The sequence below is a fragment of the Dromaius novaehollandiae genome, chromosome 3 (genome assembly GCF_036370855.1).
Source record: "Dromaius novaehollandiae isolate bDroNov1 chromosome 3, bDroNov1.hap1, whole genome shotgun sequence".
In the NCBI taxonomy this organism is placed as follows: Eukaryota; Metazoa; Chordata; class Aves; order Casuariiformes; family Dromaiidae; genus Dromaius; species Dromaius novaehollandiae.
Genome location: NC_088100.1, coordinates 117,972,446 through 117,993,359, shown reverse-complemented (window position 1 = coordinate 117,993,359; position 20,914 = coordinate 117,972,446). Strand labels below are relative to the sequence as shown.

The following is a 20,914-nucleotide window of genomic DNA, read 5'->3' as shown; positions in this document are numbered from 1 at the left end:
ATGCATTTCATGTTCTGAGGCTCAGTATATTCAAGATGGTAAGATGCTCCAACAGTATGGGGGTGGGACCATATGAATAAACCCAAGGAGAGAGAAGACAGTAGTGAAGGAGAGAATAAAGAACACACAGATTGCTTTTTCTGAAACCTTTATTTTCTTCTTTTCCTTCCCTCTCTTTCTGTCCTATGCTAGCCTGAATTTAAGAAGGAATCCATCTCAGTCCCCAGCACTAGCTGCCTGGCCCTTCCACAGGGGGAGCAGAAGGACATCCAGGAGGGCATAGCAATCACTGGAGGGGAAAGAACAGTGAGGCCAGCGAAGGAGCTGGCCTCATTATCGTCTAGGGTCACACTGAGTGTTAGGTGTCTCAACATGATGAGTAATAGTACCTCACCATCGTGAAACACATTGTAGTCAGGAGGATCACAATACCTTCATGCACTACGTGACTTGCTTGTGAGAGTATCATCCCCTTTCTTCTGCCATCCCTCCTCTGCTGGCATCAGCACACTCACATGCAGAGAAGCAGCCGCCACTGCATGAAAATTGTGCTTTATGGGCTCGATCTGGTGTGGCATCCTCTTGTAGTCAGCAGGGAGCAAGCCTTGGTGTGTGCACCCATCCCTGGGGACCAGGAGGGAAGAGAAACACTGCCTCCCCTGGGAGCAGGGTTGGAGGGAGACAGAGATGCAAAAGATCTGGGTTAATGCTGTAATCCCAGATCATCAGATCTTTTGTGTTATGGCCTTCTCCAAATGGTTGGGAGCAGTTTTGGAAGCTTTATGGTCAGTCAGCACTCACAAGGGCCTGACAGGAGAAGAGTGTGTGAGGCTGTCCTGCCTGGCCGCCTGCTGAGGAAGAGGAGTGGCAGCGTGTGGTTGTCCAAGCGCATACCTGAGCTCCCTGGAAGTAATCGGCCTCAGAGCTTCAAGGAGACTGATGGCAAGTGGGCAGCGAAGGGAAAAAAGGCAAAGGCTCAGGAGGCCACAAATAAGCATCAGAGCCCTAAACTAGGAATGGGGGGAGTGGTGTGTTGGGACTCCTGCCAGCTCCCTGTCTCCCTGCACCCAGGCTTCCCAGAGCAGACAATTCTCATGGGACCATGTTCCCCACTGCTGAATGAGCTACGCAGGCACCTTCCCTTCAGCCCTGTCCTGCCTTCAACTTGTGTGCTGCATTTTATTCATTGATGTTGCCCGTGGGAGTGTGCCTTCCTAGTTTGTGCTAGTGAACACTTACCTGAGCATGCTCATTTCTTGCAGAGTTGTTGCTACTTCAGATGTTCTTACTCAGTATTGCTATTCATGGGAATGGTTTTGGGTTCTGCCCTAGCAGCAGTAGAAAGGCACTATGGCCCTTGTGCAGGTGTGGCAGCAGTACATCTGTTTTGGCCACCGTGACAAAAAAACAGGAGAAATAATGCCTCGCATCGGAGCTATGAGGGCCAAAAGGGGGCAGGATGTATTCCCAGAAGAGCTGGGTTAATGTTCAGGTGAAGCACCACACTGAGGCCATGTCCCCTCCTTGTGCCCCTGTGTCAGTGGTTGTGGTAGGTCCCTGAGTGAAAGGTGCCAAAATGAGGAGGAGGCTCCATGTGAACCTGCAAAGACACCAACTGGCAGCTTGCCCACAGCATCTAGTGGTACCTGCTTTTCATTCCTCCCGCCGTCCAGCAGACGTGTGAAGGTTTTCCCTACAGTACTGGCTGTGCTGCAGAGGGCAGGAATTAGAGCAGATTTTTCATGACACATGGCACTAGAGCTACTGTCAGATAAAGGTTTGCTGTCCATCCTTCTGCCACTTTTACACTGCACCCACACTAAGTCACCTTCTTACTCTTTTCTCATCTGTGGATACACCTTGGGGAGGCTGGTTGCAATATGGCTTTAGACACTTGAATCCTGGTGGCAGTGGGACTGGAGAGAGGACAGCTAAGATCCCCTTTTAACTCCATGTCTCCACACTGCATAACACTGTTGTTCCCTTCTAACTTAAATACTGAGCCTCCAACATGCTTTCCTTTCTCTTTCCGAGCCAGACTGTGGTGATTTAAGAGTCGTCACCTGTTAGCCGTTAACATTGCTGGGAAATGCTGTTAGGAACCCTTTTCAGCACAGGCCCCTCAGGTGATGAGACAATCCAGTTTACTCTGCTGATTGGTCTTTATTTATTTATTCTTCAAATTTGCAGCTGGGGACTTCAGAACAGGAATAAGGAGACTTAATTATTTACCTCTTGCTGACAAACCAAAAAACAACCTTTGGCAAAAGTCCTGATGCAAGTGCTGTGAATACCACATCAAATATTTAGATCATTAATTAGTGGGTAGAATATCATGCCTTTCATTTTCCAGTACTTATAAGCACAAGAAGTGATGTCCCGGACAGTCAGCAACTCACACCTTCCCCATGTGACATCGCCTTATGTGTACCCAGACACTTCTGAAAAAAGGAAATAATAAAGCCATGTACCTAGCTCCTTAGGCAGTATGTAGGCACCTTATAGAGTCTGTGCCATAACTGAAATGAGTCTGATTAAAGAAGCCAAAACAAGCCAGGTGTTGCTCAGAAACTGTATAATTAGCACTTTGTGCTTTTTTTTTTACTTTTTTATTTTTTTATTTTTTGCTCTTTTCTTAAACCCTGGACTTTTTTTTAATTTGCTAATCATCTCTCGCAGTGACTAAGTATACAGCCCTATATGCGCTTTTACCTTTTGATGTTAACATAAGAGAACTCTTGAATTTCAAAGAGCTGGTGGGTATTTGAAAGAATAAAATGCAAAAGCCGCAGTGTAATCAAAGCTCATTATAGTTATTCTTGGTGTGATGTCTCTCTTCCTACATAATTAGCCATTTTGGGTTGTTGAAGCAGTTCATTTTGGCGGGCATTTTCTCTCCTCACTTTCGTTCTGATTTTGATAATTGTGACCCCTGGTCCCTTCGACACTTTACTATGCTCCCAAAGACTTCTCTTTTTTTCCTAACAAGTCCCAATATGTTGCTATGGAGAGAATTATGGGTTCGTAAAAACAGATGGATCAATGTCCACAGTCACCTCTAAAAAGAAACTTGCATTCTGGGCAATGACCAAAAAAATACTGACAAACAGAAGGCCTAAACTCCCTTCTGCAAATATTTTCTGCATTTTACATATGTCAGGATAAATTTTGCACTGGCAATTATTTAGAAATGGAATTATTAGATTTGATACTTACTGCTGGGTATACTGAAAGGAATCCCAGCAAAATGTTGAGGAGAACAGGAGGTACCTGGTCTTATGATGAAAATGCAGGGTGAAGTTCTGCATGGTCACATATGCATAGTCACAGCTAAATCCACTGAACAAACAAAATTCACCATTGTCTTCTCAAGATAATTCAGCAGAGAATCTGATCATATTCAGTTGAATAAGGTTAATCACTTTCAGGACTAGAACCCATGAGTTTTCATTTTGACGGCAACAGATCTTTCTGCGATTTAAGAGAGAAAATACTGTGATCTCTGGCTTAGTAGTATTTAAAGGTTGTGTTGATTTGTTAAAATATGTTCATCACTGCCGTATATCTACCTATGTTTGATTTCAGGAAAAAAAGAAGTCTATAAATAACAGAGGGACTTCAAAGCACTATGATATTAATTGTCTTGGGTTTTTTTGCCCATATAAATACAAAAGGAAAAAGCTGCACGCACACAGAGAAAGAAAGAAAAATAAAGAATAAAAAAAAATGAAGCTGAGCAAAGATCCAAGTAACAGAAAAGCTGGCTTTGATTTTTTAAGAGTGCTTTACCTGAAAAAAATCCCCATAATGCCAAAAAGCTAAAGGATTCAGTGTCTCAGTTTCCAGTTATTGCTGAAGAATATTGCAATAAGGGCATATATAATCTGCTGTGTTTCCAGTGGTCTTGGTGTATTACCATGTGATTAATGGAGCTCAGGTAGAAAATGTGTTGGAGATGTGAATTTGGCCTTGCTGAAGAACCAGCACATTTACTGTCAGCTCCATTGGGAAGTGAGTGAGTTACGCTAGCAATACTACAGTAAGTCTCTTCTGCAGAACTCTTCATGCTTGTGTTGAGTGGTCCTTACTGCCAGCTTAGGGGCAATTTTTGGGCTTGCAGATATCTGTGAAGATATTCACAATGGCAGTAATGGGCTGCCCCTTCATGCTGTAATAAACTCAGCCTTTTGGCCTGCTTTCACCAAGACTTTTCTCCTCCTGGATTTAGGAAAGTGTCACTGTATGGGTGAGTGCCACAAGTGCAGTTATCAGAGAGGGCTGTGATGGTACTGGGTGTTTTCAGTCTGAGGGAGGCTGTGTTGCTCAAAGTATTATCTTTCAGAGACCCTCTTGGAAGGAGAATTCACAGAACTGGGGTCAGAGAGGTCCCTCTACCATTAGTTTGTGTACCAAGTTCTTCGCCCTTACTCTGGTCAACCCTCTATGTCCTGTGGATATGGAGAGCCCTTCTTGTTTGCTGCTTAAACTGGCTCTGCCGTGGTGGTGTAACAGTAGGTTCATGCTCCCCTTGTCCCGCTCCTTTGTGTATCTTTCAGAAGGAGACGAGACCAGGCCATCCCACCGCCTGGGGGACATTGGTAAGGTCTGGTACCAGCAAGGACCAGTTAGGGGACAGACTTCTTGCAGGTTTCTCCTTCCCCTTGTTACCCATCAGGGGACACACAAACCTCTTGTCTCTCTTTATTTCCCTTTGGCTCAGTATCTTCAGAGGGCAGGTGTATCTTGCTCGTTTTAGCTATCCAAAAGTAAAGTATTGGGGGTGAGACAGATGGGAAGAACGAACGGGTGCTTTCACTCAGCTAAGTAAAGCTGGCATAAACCATATTTGGAGGTGTCCTCCACAACTAAGAAGAAAACTTGCTTCAGCTAGACTCCTCACTTTTAGATGGTGACAGTGACCTGAAATGGATCCCAGCTCTGAGCACTATAATGGCTCTGGCATCCCTCGAAGAAACAGTATCTCTCACATGCTGCAGAAAGAGATAAAAAAGATGATTGCGGTCAATGACAAGGCCTTTAAATATGAAACCTGAAATGCGTGAGTGGGATGATGAATCACGTTTGGTGTGGTGATGTCAGGGTCCAGCTGTGAGTGGAGCGGTGTTGTGTGAGGCACCGGGCAGACATGGGGAAGCAGATGGTCTCTGCTCCAGGGAGCTGGCAGTCTCCCAGACACGATGGGCACAGTGTGCCACAGAGCAGGTGATGTTTTGGTAGCAAATGTCACATTGGTTTTTTCATTTGGGGGTTGGGGAGCGGGGTGAGGAAGGAGCAAATGAACAGAGGAGGAATGAAGGGGCTGGGAACGTCAGGCCTGCCCTCTCCACCTCCAGTCGGCCACGCTGCCTTGCTCTCCACAGTCACTTGCTGCTTGAAGTGAGGCTGGGGTGAGGACTGGGTGAGGGGGCACGTGCAGACCCCAGGTACTGCACCGCGCATGGGGCACGGAAAGGCTATCAAAATCACCGCCTTGGGTCCCAGCATCCTGGTTTCTGCCATGGCCCCTGCTGGCCGAAGGCTCTTTCTGGTTTCTCTCTAAAATGTTTTCTCCCTCTTCTCTAGGGGCAAAAAAAAAAGAGAGAAAATTCCTTTGACATCAATGCAGTGTAAATCTATTCTCAGTGCAAGTTCCTTCTGATGTGCCCAAACGTGCTATAACTCCCCTGGTTCCCTTCAGGATCCCAAGGGCCATCTCTGTGCCCAGCAAGGCTCAGATGTGCTCCCAGGTTGTACTAACTTTTGTTGCTGATGCAAGATCATTAGTGGGCCCTACAAGCAGCTGTGCAGCCTCCATTTTGAGGAGGGAACCCCAACACACACCAGGTCCAGAGATGCCCAGCTGGGACACAGCTGTGGCCACCACGGGTGCAGAAGTGCCACATGACCATCTCAGGCATTCAGGGGAGATTATGCCTGATTTATGGAGTGGCAAACTGAGGCACAGAGTTTGTAATAAATGGCTTGTCAGTGGGCAACAGTGGGAGTCCATAACTGAGGAGAGACTTGATGGCACATCTCCCTAGCCCTAGGCCAGTGCCCTGAAAACAGTCCCTTGCTTTTTCTTCCATAGGCAATGCTCTGAGGGGAATTGCTCTGAGGCAGCAAGTACCACTAACAACCCAAATCTGAGACTACAGTGCAGTGCAGTGGTTTCAGTGGAGTTATGCTTGCTAGTATAAGCAAGAGCAGAATTAGCCCCTTTGCAACCACTTTCCTATAGAGTTAAGACCTGCATTGCACTTCTGTCAGCTGAATCTATACAGGAGACTGGGTGGAGGCAGGCTCTGAATATTCAAGTTGCCCTTGTCTCCCCCCTCCCCTGCTCTCAGTGGGTTATTTATTTTTTTTACTGGCTTTTTTACAAGTCTGCTTTTTTCCTGCAGGTTTCACCAAGTTAGGTTTCCAGGCAATCAGTGCTTGTTAAATATTCCACCGAGCATGATATTGCTCTCCTGTCTCTCTGTACTGACTCTCAGCTGCGGTAATTTGCTGAACTCAGCTCTCACATATGGGGATTTTTTAAAAATAACAAACCTATTAATAATAATAATTAAAAAACACTTGACAGGTGGGAACAGCACATCTAAATTGCTCTGCATGCCCCAGCGGGAGGAGGGGCAGCCAGCCACTTTTTCAGCCACAGTACTCTGTGCTGGTTGCTGGCATTTCCACGGATGTGTTGTCTAGCCCTGCTCAGAGTAAGGCTCTGTGTGGCCGTGATTAAGAGGCTAGTGGGCACAGCAGCTTGTCACTGTTAAGGCACCTGCTGTTGCTGCTGCTGGCAGAGTTGTTCTTGCAGTCATGCTTAGGGGGCAAAAGCCTTTTTCTCCCTTTCTTCTCCTATCACCAACCTTAACATGTGAAACATCCAAAATGAGGGAAAATGGTGGCTTTTGCCAGCATCCTGAAATTGGAGGTGGCAATGTTACTGTTGTCCGGCAATGGTAGGCTTGGTCATCAGTTGATGTCATTCTGTGGCAGTCACTGCAGCTGCTTGGGTTCAGGATTTCATACCATGACTGGGTCTGTCCAGCCTTTCAAAGGCCATTGAAAGGTGTTGTGAGCACAGAGAGCTCTGCAGTTCCCTGACTGCTACCCATGCTGCATGCTTGATGGTGTACTAAATGCTCTAATGGCGAACTAAGGGCATGCTAGGCTACTAAAATTGCTCAGGTTCCCATGTTTTGTCTGTGACTGGGGCTGTGTTTCTACGGTCACTGTAGGAGCAGTAATTCAGGTCTTGGAAGTGATTTTGAACCTTCCAGCTTTACCCACTCTTCTTTGAGGCAAAGCCACTTTTTTTTCAGGATTTCTACTGAAAAAATGGAAAGCAGCCTCCCTCCATGAGAGCATCTGTCTTGGGATGTCCTATTCTCCTTCCAAAAAACTCAGGCTCAGTGCTTTCTCTCTCTGGGAGAGTTTTTATGCTGATATAGTTCCAGGACCTGATGGGGTAAGGGCACACTGGTACTACCAATGTTTGGGTACCTAGCAATAGCCATGTTCTAAGCCCTCCTAAATGGGATGGGCTTGCAGGTAATCAGGTAACAGACGTTGTTATGAAAGACCAGCAAGGAGTGAGACAAAGGTTTATGGGGAAAAAACACCACATGAAGAAAGCAGAAAAGGCTGATGGGAAAAGTAATGATGAATTGGTGTTCTCAGCAAGGAAAAAAGCAGAGAAGAATGGTGGCTCTTGTCAAGAGCGAATGTGCAAAGTGTGCTTCTGCTCTCCACTCAGTTGGTACAATGACAAGCTTCAGTGGAGCCGTCTCCAGGTTGTGCTTTGGGGACTGTAAGCAGAGTCAAACAGGGGGAGTTGCCACATCTTGGAATGACTTTGAGACCCTTTCAGTTCCCTGTCAACTTGGCTGGTGGCTGCTGGGCACCTCCGGAGGATCCTGGCTTTCTGAGCCCTCTTTATTGGAGTCTGGGTTAGGGGGACAGTTTCTAGGGCTTCCTTTTTTTGGGGGGGGGGGGCAGGCAGAGTTGGGTGGAAAACCTGTTGATAAGGTTCTGGCCTTGTCAGAGGCTTCAAGGTTGTTAGCTGATAGGTCATCTGTCCCCTAATGCTAATAGTAGATTTGAGAGAGTTTTTTAACCTACACCAGAAGGTAAACTAAGGTGTGGCTGCGAAATTTGGAGGGCTTTTAAATCCTGCCTGAAAAAGGAATTGTACTTGAGATGAAGGCAAAGAAGTTTAAATTCTGGAATGAATCATAAAGTCAGTTTAGTTCTACGATTCCAAATCAAGCACTGCGACATGCACTGAGATTTCATTTTCCTATTTCAAAATCGCAACCTTAGAGTTCAAATTCTTCCCTCATACCCTGCAGCAGTGGCACTCAGTACAGTAATTTGCTCTCCCAGCTCCTGCTGACTATTAAAGAATGACAGTACTGCGTGGCAGGGACGGGACCTGAGATGCCTCTGCCAAAGTCTCAAGTGTTAGAAATCACAAGCTAAGACAGGGCTAACTATTGTAATATGGTAACTAAAGGTTTTTATCCTCCCTATGGGCTAGACATTATGAAGAAGCCTGAACACATGCATTAGTGCAAGACTTTCACGCTAATAACCGTGCACTGTCTACCTCCACTGTACCTGTTCATACCAGCAAATGTTTTCCTCTCATGAAGTCAGCCTTGCTGCTTTGCTGGGGGAGGATTTTACACTCTTGTAACTCTGCTGACTTCTCTGTTGTGTGAGAAGGGGGAAGAGCAGGTCCAACCTTTTCAATAATAATAAAAACTTGGTGGTATAACTAAGGGAAGATTGTAGCTCTCAGCCGCGTTTCACAATAACTCTCCTCCTGGAGGGGCTTTGAACTACTTCTTCCAGCCTCTTTCGTTAAATAGGCAAGCTAAAGCCTTGCTTTTATCCTCTCTGCAGTCTTTGAAATACAATCAGCTCACGAATGCAATGGGCGTTGTCCTGCCACGGCTGTGAACTTTTTAAAGCTGGTAATTTTTCAACAGAGTAATTTTGCTCTGTGTTGGTCCTGCTATCAATAAGTTATCATTAGCCCAAGAAGAGGTGGAAGAGTGATGGCAGCAGTGGCGTAAGTCCCTTTACGAAACTTACTTTGTGCAATAAGCATATGCCTGGAGTCCATTTCTCCTTGCCTGTTGTGGTCTCTGCTTTTGCTCACGGAGACGGTAAGGGTCAGTCTCATCTATTTCCAAGGAATATTGGGTGCTCTACTCTTAGATCAGAGTAAAGGTAGCTGATACCTGGGAACTCTAGATTATGGCGGGGGGTTCTGGGTCTTTCCTAGTATTTTCTTACCAGAAATACAAATCTTCTGTGCTTTGGTAAGGATTGATTCCTAGTCTTTTCTTCCCTGTTTACTGGGTTGTTGTGTTGGTCAAGCCCTGTCACGGATTTTCTCTCTTAATTCTTTAGTGTGCTGAACCGCACCCCAGTGCATCTCATCCATGAAATCATACTAGTGGATGACTTCAGCGATGATCGTAAGTGATTCTTTGTATGTTAAGAGACTATGAGAGGTTGGGATTTATGTGGAGAAGGGGGAGAGTATGTTGAAGTGAAAGGAAATTAAAAGTTCTGTAGGTGTGGAGAGAAAACCTTCCTAGGCCAGGTTTGCTTTGGTGCCTGGCAAATTCAAATTCCAAATGATAAAACTCTTCTAATGAAAATAATACAAGAAAAGCACATCACAAATCATTTCTTTAACCAGGAGAGGTGATTCCATTCCTTACTCGATTTTATCCTGCTGCAGTTCTTGTGTGTTTGATCCAGGCTGTCAACTGCAGCTGGGAGCAATTCTGGGTTTATACCACTTGTAACTACGCAGGAGGTCTTACGTGTGGCCCCTTGTTCTTCTCCATGGTAGTCTGAGCCTCCTAACATTTACTCTGTGTACATTTACGTAAATGGCCAGCAACCCTTGACTGACTTCCACTAGTGTAGAGAGGAGTGGAACAGGATTTCTTGCCTAAGTTCCTATATCTAAAACACATCAGAAATGGTGCTCTGTGTGACAGACAGCCCAAGTCTTCCTGCTGTTTTCCCCCTGTTAACGGTGTGAAATCAATAGGTATTTGCAGGAAGTGTCCATGGCTGAAGCCCCAGAGGCTTCTAGGGAACTGCTGTGACTGTCCACAGCTAAAGACCTTGCCCAGTGAGATGAGCAAGTGGGAGAACCAGGCTGCAGAGAGTAAGTGTCTAAACAAACAGTCTTAAGCATAAAAGGGATAATAAAATATGCCTAAGTTGTGGTCAATGGCACTTATATTTTAAGGAGCTGCAAAATGTAGCCATTTACTAGGAAACAGGGTAAAAAAACCAGAGAGGATTAAAAAAAAAAAGGAAAAAGAACTGTATCCACAGTTTGCTCTGGGGTGTTATAAATAGGCACTGCATCAGAGAACATTAGGGACAGATTTCACAGCAGAGCCACTTCTCATCTGTCTGTCTCCAGCATAGAGGTCTCACTCAGAAGTCACTGAAGCCAGCGGAGAGGTTTCCAGTGATTGCAGTGAGCTTTGGAGGGACTCCCGTGCACTGGAGGCTAGACTAGAGAAGTCTAGAAATGAGCAGAGCAGCTCTTATGGAGAAGAGGAGCAGGTGCAAAGGCTCAAGTTGCCCTGGAATTCAAGCAGAACAAGCTTTCTGAAAGGGTGGAGAAAATAAATAAGAGTTATTTGGCTAAATGTACAAAGCACTTGCCTTGCTGAAAGAGGAAGATTTGTAAGAATACATCTTCCCTGTACCAGCATGCCGGACGGCATGAGCTGGGGAGAAGGAGCAGAGGTTCCCACAACACCAGAGGGTGGTCTGTTTCCCACAAGACTTAGAGCAGCCTCTTGGCTACTTGAAATCAGCGCTTCTCAGATGTTTTACATCTGTCACCTTCTTTCCTATGATAGTCTGAGCCTCCTGGTATATATTATGCATGTTTTTACATAAAATACATGTATTTGCATAATATGATATAAACACCTGGTCAGTTTTTCTCTACAAGCCACTCCAAGCAATTGGTGCTCTTATATTGTGCCTACTTGCATCTTGTTTCTCACCTCTGTCAGTTCATTGACCTATTATTCACTGTCATGCAGTTGCTCTGCATGCAGACAACAAACATACAGGCATGTGCACACACGTTTCCAATAAACCTGGAAACTTCAGTCTTATATATCCAGCAAACTCTGGCCACTTTTGCTCCTCTTGTGTGTACAGATAACCGCAGTTCTGTATATGTTACAGGGGATACCAGTACAATGATGTATCTGAAAACAAAGATTGCTAGAGTAGGATGAAAGTGTTTGGAGGTGTACACACACACAGAGGGTGGAAGGAGGGAACAGGGCGTAAGCATGTGTATTGATAGGGCTGAGGAAGCAGAGGCAGAGGGGTAAGATGCGTCAGGGGTGTGTGGAGGTCAGGGTTTGAATGTGCAAGGATAAAGGGGGTCATGCCGAGTGTAACTGCATGGTGACCCAGCTCGGTTCCTGCTCCATCCTCCTTCCCCACCTCTTGCCAGGAGGAGTCCTCCCTGGCTAGCAGGTCGTACCAGGACAGTAGGCAGGACCAGACCATGCACAAGAGCAGTGGCAGCAACTGCAGACAGGACCACAAGGCCCCTGTACCTCTGGCATGGCTGACCATGGGGCCTCTCTCCTGGGGCATGGTGTCCTCACAGAGCTGCTCGCCCAGGGTATGAGAATGGCCCTAGCTGCAGGGCCTGCTCACCCCTGCCATGGACAGGGCACCCAGTGCTCCTTTTGACCATCTCTTTCTCCTTGGCCAAGGCTTACAGGCCACCTCACGGTTCTCCTGCCCTGCCACACAGACCTGGATCAAATAGCTAAAAAGTTGCTCTGCAGCTACCAGAAATAGTCATTTACATTTAATGTGTAAAAGATCTGAATGTGACCTCAGTCACTACTCTTCTTTCACACTGACTTTATAGCATAATTCAACTATAGTCAGTCTATGTAAATCTGTCAGGTTAACACTAGTTTTATAACTGGGCTGCTGCTGCATCAGTCCTGATTTATACTGTGTGAGCTGAGAAGTAAAATCGTTGTGTACTAGAAGTGCCATCATCCCAAAAACCAATCAGTCAGACCACAGTGTGATCCTCTCCCTGCTCCTAATTTCCCTCAGTAGACCATTTGTGCTGCAAAAGCTAAAATCTGAATGCTGCCAAGTTACATGCCTCCCTTTGTGTTTCCAAAGCTGATGACTGCCGCTTATTGGGAAAGCTGCCTAAGGTGAAATGCTTACGTAATGGACAGCGAGAAGGTAAGATTTTGCTGGCCGAGAGTGGGATGCATGATGGGAAACACAGATTCTTGAGGTATGGGAGTGATGGAGGGGGGACACTGAACCTCTGTGGGATGGGTGGCAAGGGAGGTCAGCTGGGTCCTGTGCACAGAGACCCTTGGGGTCTGAAGGGACAGAGCACAGGTAAAAGGAGGCATGATAAAGGGCTGAGGATTGGAATCTGTTTCACCACCACCCCTCACCCTCTTTAAAAAGATGGGACTATTAAGATATCCAATGAGGCTCAGCTGTAGCTTATTAGCCAGAAAATTAGAACAGGCAAAACAAAGCCCCGGGTCTTCTTTTTAAAGATGTTTGTTCTAATGAAACAGATGAGATCTGTTCCTGCTGCTTCTGTGGGAATTTAAAAAAGTGTAATTAATTATATTTGAAAGATTAAGGAGATCTATATGGAGGATGAACGTATGCCTTAGTGGGCTACTGCTGGCAACCTCTTGAGACGTTTTCCCACTCCATAGTCTGAACGGGTATTTTCAAGTTCTGCTTTGCAGTATTAGGAGAATAAAAATAAAGAAGTTTTTTCATACTGAAAATCAAAGGCATGAATAAGGATGTGTAGGTTGGGGGACTATGAAGAATGGAGAGGGTTCTCAGTGTATTCTTTCTCCAGAGGTTTCAACTCTGCAGGTCTCGTGTCAATGTGGAGTCACCCTGTTGACACAGAGGAGTTACCTGGGTTGGCAGGAGGGTAGGGGATGTCTCCATACGTCTGCATCTCATTCCTGCTTTCCTCTTCTGTCTAATTGGGATACATGCTAATAGGCATATATGCTGTCCTCCCGCACTGGAGGGACCTAGAGGTAGTGATACTGCATAAAGCATTCAGCATTTGGGAATCCAGCCTGAAGGGCTTGCCTCAATTAGTACATCTCTAAATCCATCTTCCTCAGGGCCATCCAGGACTTGGGGAGGAGTGGGACAGATGCAGCAGACTCTGACTGCTCATGAGATCTTGGAGCTGCGGTAGAGGTTGCAGAGAGTAACATGGGGACAAACTGTGTTGCAGGAGGTTACCTCAGCAAATGCTGTATTGCTCCAAGTTTTGTTCTGTCTGTCTCTCTCCCTTCTGCTCAGAGACTGTCCCTTGGCCCCTTTCCTCTAGGGATTTTTAATATCAGAGTCAGTGACATCCTTCTTCATGGCCCAGAGGTGTGGCTTCTCCTTGGAACACTTCTCTCTCTCTTTATTTTCCCTTATCTCCCTTCATGTTACCACTGTTTTGCCTTCATTGAGAAGCTTAGCTCCCCTTCAGCAACACATGGCTCCTGCTGTTAGCTAAGGGCCTGTCTCCTTAGGTAAATTGAAGTTCCCTTGAGAATTGGCGACAGGTGGGATGAGTGATGAAAAGCCAGGTGACTCCTACAGAAATAACTGTTGTCCCATACAGCAATCCAGGGAGCTGTGCAATGGTTGGAAGAAGGGCTTTCTTTTAAACTTTAAGAGGAGCAAGCTTTCTAAAGAATTCAGTCTGAAATTCATGTGTCTAGATATTTTCTATAACTTCCCTCCTTGTTCATTTTTCTCTCTGACAAAGTCTCATAGAAATCCATTGCCAGCATCTGCAGACTCCTAAGGACTTTAAGTTCACCATCAGGGATGCTGATGAACTGAGCAGGCTTTTAGCACCTTGAGAACTGGCCTCATTCCTTGACAGAAAATGCATTCCCGTTGATCTGCAGATCAGCAATGCCCAAGGGTGGGGGAGAGATGCCACGGGATGTTGTGCTAGGACACAGAAGTGGGCACGTCAGTGGAAAGTCTTTAGTCTAAGAGAGAGGTAATTCTGGCACTAAGCATCCCACCATCAGCTTCCCACTGACAGCCGTTGGGATTTCACTCACAGATACGGGGGCACTCAGAACTGTGAGCTTACTAAGGAATTTGCCTCACTGTATGTGAGAACATGTGGTGCTGACCGGAAAGTAATAGAAGATCTGTTTAGATTCCCTTCTGTCTTGTGGAGAATTTGTGACTGCTATTCCTGTCCCTTTCCTGGCTGACTTGTGTTTACATTAGATTATATTACCTGCAGGGGGTTATGGAAGCATTTCAAGTTCTATTTTGCCCCAGAAGGTGACAGCAAGAATAATTACACAAATTAAGAATTGGCACAAATGCCATAAATCATTAATCTAGGTGGAGCTATTTATTTACTCTGGTGACCTTAAGAAACGGTTGTTATGCCTTGCAGTGCGGGAAGGGGGGCAATGAACCAGAACCACGTTTTACCCAAATGGGATTTAGATGGGTCAACAACTGAGGGATGTGTGAGCGCATCAAGACAGTGCTGAAGAAGTCGCCTGAAATATGTGGGAGTGGGAGTTGACTTGGGGTGTCCCTGAACAGGTCTGATCCGGTCCCGGATCCGAGGGGCAGATGTGGCACAAGCAGGAGTCCTGACCTTCCTGGACAGTCACTGTGAGGTGAATAAGGACTGGTTGCTCCCTCTGCTGCAGAGGATCAAAGAGGTAAGTGCGCCTGTGAGACCAGGGCCCACTTAGAGTAAGTGTTGTTGAGGTCTGTCCCCTTTTCTCTCCAACTCTTCCCCTCCTTCCCCTTCTATGTGAGCATGAACACCCCTCCACCCAGGCTTTCAAGAGGCAAGCAGGGTTTTCTCCTGGGAGAATGGAGAAAGTGTGTGTAGTTAGGTCAGAGTAGGTGCGTCCTGGGGCAATTAGGCAATAACCAGGAAGCACAGGTTGAGTGTTGAAAGGGGAATAGGTGGGCATTGCTCCAGCAGACTTTTTAATTAGGCTCATGGAAAATGCTCAGTGGTGATGATTTAGGGGAGTGACGGCTCCTTGAATAGGGGCCGAATTTAATTTCATGCAAATTAAGCGCTAATAAATTGATCTAATAGGATTTAAATTCTGCTGATTTCACAGCAGACAATGACATTCCCCTTTCTCTGGAGGCAACTCTCTCACCAGACGTGCACACAGAAGCACTTGGCATCTTGTCACTCAAGGCAAAAGGATCTCTGTCCTGGTGAGGAAGCCTTCAGCTGAGTTCACTCATGAACCTCCATAAAGTGGAGGTTAAAAAATACTCACAGTTGTCTGGGGCTGAGGCGTGTGCATGCAGCTTTGCTGGCGCGTTGATGAGGGCTGGGGCCGTAGAAACACTCACTGTTATCAAGGGCGTCCATGCTTTGACTTTTTTTCCACTCTGTCCCTTGGTTCTTCCTTGCTCTGTCACTATGAGCTGGCAGGGATAACTCCTTTCATCACCATTTCTATGGCTGATGGGTGAAAGCTCTTGACTGCTACTATTTGTTTACTCAGTGATTTTAAAGTTATTGAATTATGTTGAAATAGAGGCAACTGAGGAGCAAAGAGGTGAAATGAGGTACATATGGTCCTGGGTTATGGAGAAACCTGCTCAGCTGGTGTCCGCAGTACCCCTTGCCAAGTCATCTGCTTTCTACACCTTGTTACTGTGATGCCTGTCCCGGGTAGGCTGTGCCTTTGCCTGTGCAGAGCAGTTAAGGAAGAAGGGGAAGGAGGGAGATAGGACTAGATTTAAGTCCTTCAGCTGTGGGTGAGGGGAGTCAGTGCAGTTTGCACTCATAGCACATCCAGTGCTATAGAGCTCCCAACCTTGGCTTGCAGGCAGGACCACAGTGCTGCTGATAAATGGTAATATAATGAAAATGGCCTTTTCATATTATTGATTGCAGCTCCTGTGGAAATATGAGAACATGTGCTATGAAATTCCACTCAAGTCTCGTAGCTGGCCTGCCCAAGGGCGGGATTCACCACTAAAGTTTATTGCATCGATTGTTTTTTTTGAGCTTTTTTTAAGACAGGCATTCCTCCTAAAAGCTGTCCTTGTTCTTTGCTGACACGCTGCTGTATTTCAGTGGGGAATATGAAGAGCAATTGCCTCTTTCCCAGGCAAAGCTTTTGATGTGTTATGGCAGGAGAAAGGCAACGGTGGCAGGGGGAAGGAGGAGGTGGGCAGAGCTGGGTTTCCCTCAGAGCGCTGGTGTGGTGGATGAATGTGGGATCCCATGTGCAGCAATGCCATACAAGGTTTATTCCATGGTGGCAGCAGCAGTGGTATCATGGTCTGAATGTAGCATTAAAATCAATGTCATCTCTGTGAACTTCGTTTTATTTGCTCTTCTGTGTTAAATTTTTCTCCAGCTGGAAGTAAGGGCTAGCTCCATGTTCAGCTTGCGCCATTGCTCCTGCTGTATTTACCATGCCCGGTATCTTGCAGCCCAGCCAAAAGGCACCGGGGGCACTTGTTATGAAGAGTGTTGCAGGACTTTCAGACCAAGTGAGGTCACTGAAGAAGAGAACTGTGAAGAGTTCAAGAAAGGCTCAGTGGCTCAGTCCCCTGTAAGGTCACTTGTGGGGCTCTGCTTCAAAGTCCTGGCGTAGGAGACAGAGGCAGTGCAGTGGGGCTCATGGCAGTCCCTCGTGGGGGGACTGTGCCCCCCCAGTGTGTCTAACTGCCAGCAGGGCCAGCAGGCGCGATGGTCTTGGGGGAGCAGAGGTGGAAGAGCAGTGAGGACTGTGGGTCAGGGCTGAGGCTGCAGCTGGGCTACCTGGGAAGAGCCTCGCAGGATTTTGAAACGCCGCTGAAGGAAAGTATCCAGCTGCCCAAAAGGAAAGAGTAAGGAGTTTTCTGACAGACCGAGGGATGTGTGTGAGGTGTGTGCAGAGCCAGGAAAGCAGGCCAGCACGGAAAGTATGTCTGAAAATACACGTTACTTCCTTTTGGTCTCACTGTTTGGGTTTTTTTAATTGTTTGCAAATGCTGCAGGATAAGGGCAGGAGTTCATTGCCCTGAATCCCTCAGTTTCCTTCTTACTAGGCCCACTGTACCCGTCCTTTCCATCAGGGTTAAAATATTGATCAGTGAACTGTATGAAATGTTACTGCTGCCACCTTCAGGCTGTGCTAAAAAGACAGGTTCCCCAGGATGATATTGCAGAGAGGATTAGCTTTATATGAAGAACGCTTTCTTCCTGTGTTACTAGCAGGCATAGTCTGCTTTGTTCTAATATGATTTAAGTTTCAAGCAAATGAGTAGTGACTGCCTCCAAATAAACCTGGCGCTCTCCCCAACACCCATCCACCTTGCGCGTCACTTCTCATTTTTCTCCTCGGGCAGAGCAGCTATTCCTGCAGGTGTCCGTGGCTGGTAAACACTGGAGCCCCTGTGTGCGACTGTGTGCCGGCACATCGGTGGTAGAGGGGTGACAAACGGCCATGGGGATGCACCTCCAACCCCACGTCCGGCTTTCCCGACGCCTGCTTATACCCCGCTCTGAGACACGCAGTGGCCCTCCCTTTTGCATGTGGGCAGCACTTGCCTGGCATGTGATTTTTTGTGATGAACAGCCCTCGAGAGGAGGTCTGAGAGTGTGTGGTGGGTATCTAGGGAGGAGATATGCGTGCTTGTCCGCGGGGCTGCACGTAGCTGAGCGCTCGCTCTGGGGAGGGCTGGGAGGCTGAGGTCTGCCTGGGAGCGCACGTGTATGCAGGAGTGTGAGCAACTGCGGGCGTTTTGCAAACATTTATGAGCGTGTGACTGTACGTGCGTGGGCACACGCTTTTTTGTTTTTACTTATGGAACAAATGCATCTAAAACCATTAACAATGCATTTTGACTGAATAACGTTTCTAAAAATGTGATTATCAAGCCCGAGGCATTTTTTGTAGTATAAATCAGTCGGCTCACCCCCAAACTGGCTTTTGCTAATGCCACAATGCTGGACCAGTGGCTGGCGATCTTCTGCTTCCAGCTCAATCCCTCATCAGTTTGGTGCTCTCCCCTGGATGAGGGGAGGCAGGTGAGGGGCAACCTTTGCTCTCATCTTGCCTGAATCACGTGGAGATAGAGGTGCAACCACTGCCTTTCTTTTGTTGACCATTACGACTAACGGGCAGTTGACATACAGGCGGGGAGCCTGTAGCAAGCTGGAGTCAAGTTACTTTTCTGTTGAAGTATATTCCTTGGTTTTAGAGTTTTATCCTGTTGATTTAGTTTCAGAATTTAGTTTGTTTGAGAAGTATATTGGAGAAATGCATTCTCATGTTTTTGAAAATTTTGTGTGAAAGAAAGTCAGAGATCTGGGTGTTCTAAACTTAAACACACCCAGGCATGAGTGCATCCCAAATTATACAGCATGTGAAAATCAGAAAGGTGAAACTGCTTATAATAAAACCTGATGTTCAACCTAACATAAGTAATAGCAACAGAGCTACTCTCTTGAACATCCAGTGCTTTTCTTTTGAGGGTCAGGCTGTCATGAAAGCTGAGTAAATATAAATGTCCTCATTGTACGGCAGGGAAACTGAGGCACAGAGGTGGTCATAGGGCTGAAGTTAAACCCTTTGCAGTATTTCAGTCAGCCAAGAAGTAAAAGGGATTTTGCTGTAAGAAGCTGTGCTGTGTAGTGTGCAGGAGCAGAATATAGACTGAGGATGAGTTTGGGCTGTTAGAAGTGCTCACCAGTAAGCTGCTTCAGGTCCAGTTATTAAATGACCAGATACGATCATTTCCCTGCACTGTGTTTGGCCCGCAGTAGTTACTGTTTTCCTAGAAGCCTCTTTGCTTAAAACCCTTTGCCCTCAACTCATCCATACAAAAAGATGCTTGCGTATACTGAGCGGTGGCAGTTCCTGGGTCACTAAAAAGCAGCCCTCATGGGCTTTCTGCTCAGCTGCTTCTTGTTGGATACCAGCAAGATGGGCAGGTTGTTCTTCATCTCATAGCAGTGAACACCTTTATGGACCACGGATCTGTGCTGGTGATTTCCTATACAGAGGACTTCAAAATGCTTTCAGAGGCTCATCATGCTTGGAAGAGAGGAAATAGAAAAGCCACCCCCCAGATGGAGAGCTGTTTGAGGGACAGGTGATCCACAAAGCTCGGGGAAGCAGCCCAGGACTGGCAGTTCATGGGTGCAGCCTCCACCACCCTCCCGGCGGCAGGGTGGCAGGGCTGGTTCCCCTCTGTGCTTGAGCTTTCCCACAGACCTTGCTGACTGCAGTGGGATTTGCACATAGTCATTTTAAGGTTCCTGACTAAAAGTTGTTTTGGAAATACCAGGTATTTGTCACGCTCATTTGTGAAACTTCAGCTTAAGTCAAACTCCCCAGCAGAGCTTTTGGCATTCAGTTGCTTTACAGTAATCCTACAATGGCATTAGAATACTTCTTTGTTAGGACTAATTTCTAAAACAAAGTCTTTTCTGAGCAAGAGAACAAGCCCCTGTGTGCAAAGGCTTCCTTTGCATGTCTGTAAAAAGCGATTTGATCTGGTGAGGGTAAAAGCTTGACGTTTGAGCTATAATTGGAGTTTGGGATTTTTGAAAAGAAAAAGGGAGATAAGAGACCAGTCAAAGCTGTCAAAGTCTCTTCCTCCTATAGATATTTTTGTTCATAACTGTTTGTATAATCTCTTTGCCCATAACAAGATGCTAATTAAATCACCAACAACTGCTTAAAATAACTTTGGTCTTTTTTTAACCCCTTCACGCCTGCAGCAAAACTATAATTGTACTCCTGTAATTGTACATTTAAAACGATGTCTGTGTTTAGAAGGTCTGACTGGCTGTGTTTTTCTGCTGTCATTTTAATTGCCTGTTTGTCACTTGACTTTTGAAATTCAATAAAAAGAATTTAAGGGAGGTGAAAGGGGAACACATTGATGAATCTGTGAAAGGAAGAGAGCTTTGCATTCAGCTGAGGATTTATCAGCCAAGTTCAGTAGTGAGTACAGGCACACAGCCTGCGGAGGGAGAGTCTGTGGGTGAAATAAAAGCTAATGAAAGATGCTGGCTCAGCGGCCCAGCAGCGTGCAGTCCTCCTTTCCTGGAAGAGAAAGTACACACCTTCCCAGCCACTGTCTTGGTGGCATGTCCTCCCCCTGGGCTCCCAGGAATTTAGTGCCATTTAGTGGATGCTGCCATTAATTCCTTGGCTGAACTGATGTGACTACAGAGAAGGGGGAGACTGTGATGGACACTTCTCTGCAAGAAAGTGATTGCCAAGATTTCCAGCTGCCTAATGCAGCCAAAGCCCATCCCCTCTCTAGTTTCTGTGCGTGTTTTGTCACAAGGTATGATCTGAAGTCATGGGTTGTTTTGTCTCTGCTTTCCAGGATCCCACCCGGGTGGTTAGTCCCGTTATTGACATCATCAACTTGGACACTTTTGCCTATGTGGCGGCTTCCTCGGATCTCAGAGGAGGTGAGTCTGAGCAGCACTCGTGCCCTGCTGGGAGCCCGTCCCACAGTGCACGGCATGCAGCAGCCCTCAGCCAGAGGAGATCGGGGTTGCTGTGCATGATCTTTCCGCTCTCTGGACTGTGCCACCGCCTCCAGGTATCTTGCAAAAAGTGCATTAGCCCTATTCAGTGCTCCCCTCTGGCAGTTTTCGTGCTAGTTAAGAGATAGGTGAGCCTGACCTGAGGAATGGTGTTTGCTACAGTAGATAAGGCAGTCAAGCAAGATAGAAGTGTCATGTCAAAGCTACCCTTTGCAGCACTGAAAGTGGGTTGCTGAAGGGAAGAGATGGGAGATGTCTAGGCAACAAATGGAGGATGCAATTGTAGCACTTATT

The 20,914-nt window shown here is 46.4% G+C and overlaps 1 protein-coding gene across 2 annotated transcripts in view; it reads left to right on the top strand.

The window, feature by feature from the left end:
• Positions 1 to 20,914, top strand: part of GALNT14 (polypeptide N-acetylgalactosaminyltransferase 14) — a 136,192-nt gene that overhangs the window by 89,697 nt on the left and 25,581 nt on the right. For both annotated transcript variants that reach the window (XM_026094732.2, XM_064509923.1), the window contains 4 exons: positions 9,427 to 9,494; positions 12,226 to 12,291; positions 14,680 to 14,801; positions 20,455 to 20,542. In XM_026094732.2, coding sequence (XP_025950517.1) covers positions 9,427 to 9,494; positions 12,226 to 12,291; positions 14,680 to 14,801; positions 20,455 to 20,542 — 344 coding nt within the window. The remainder of the gene's footprint in view (positions 1 to 9,426; positions 9,495 to 12,225; positions 12,292 to 14,679; positions 14,802 to 20,454; positions 20,543 to 20,914) is intronic.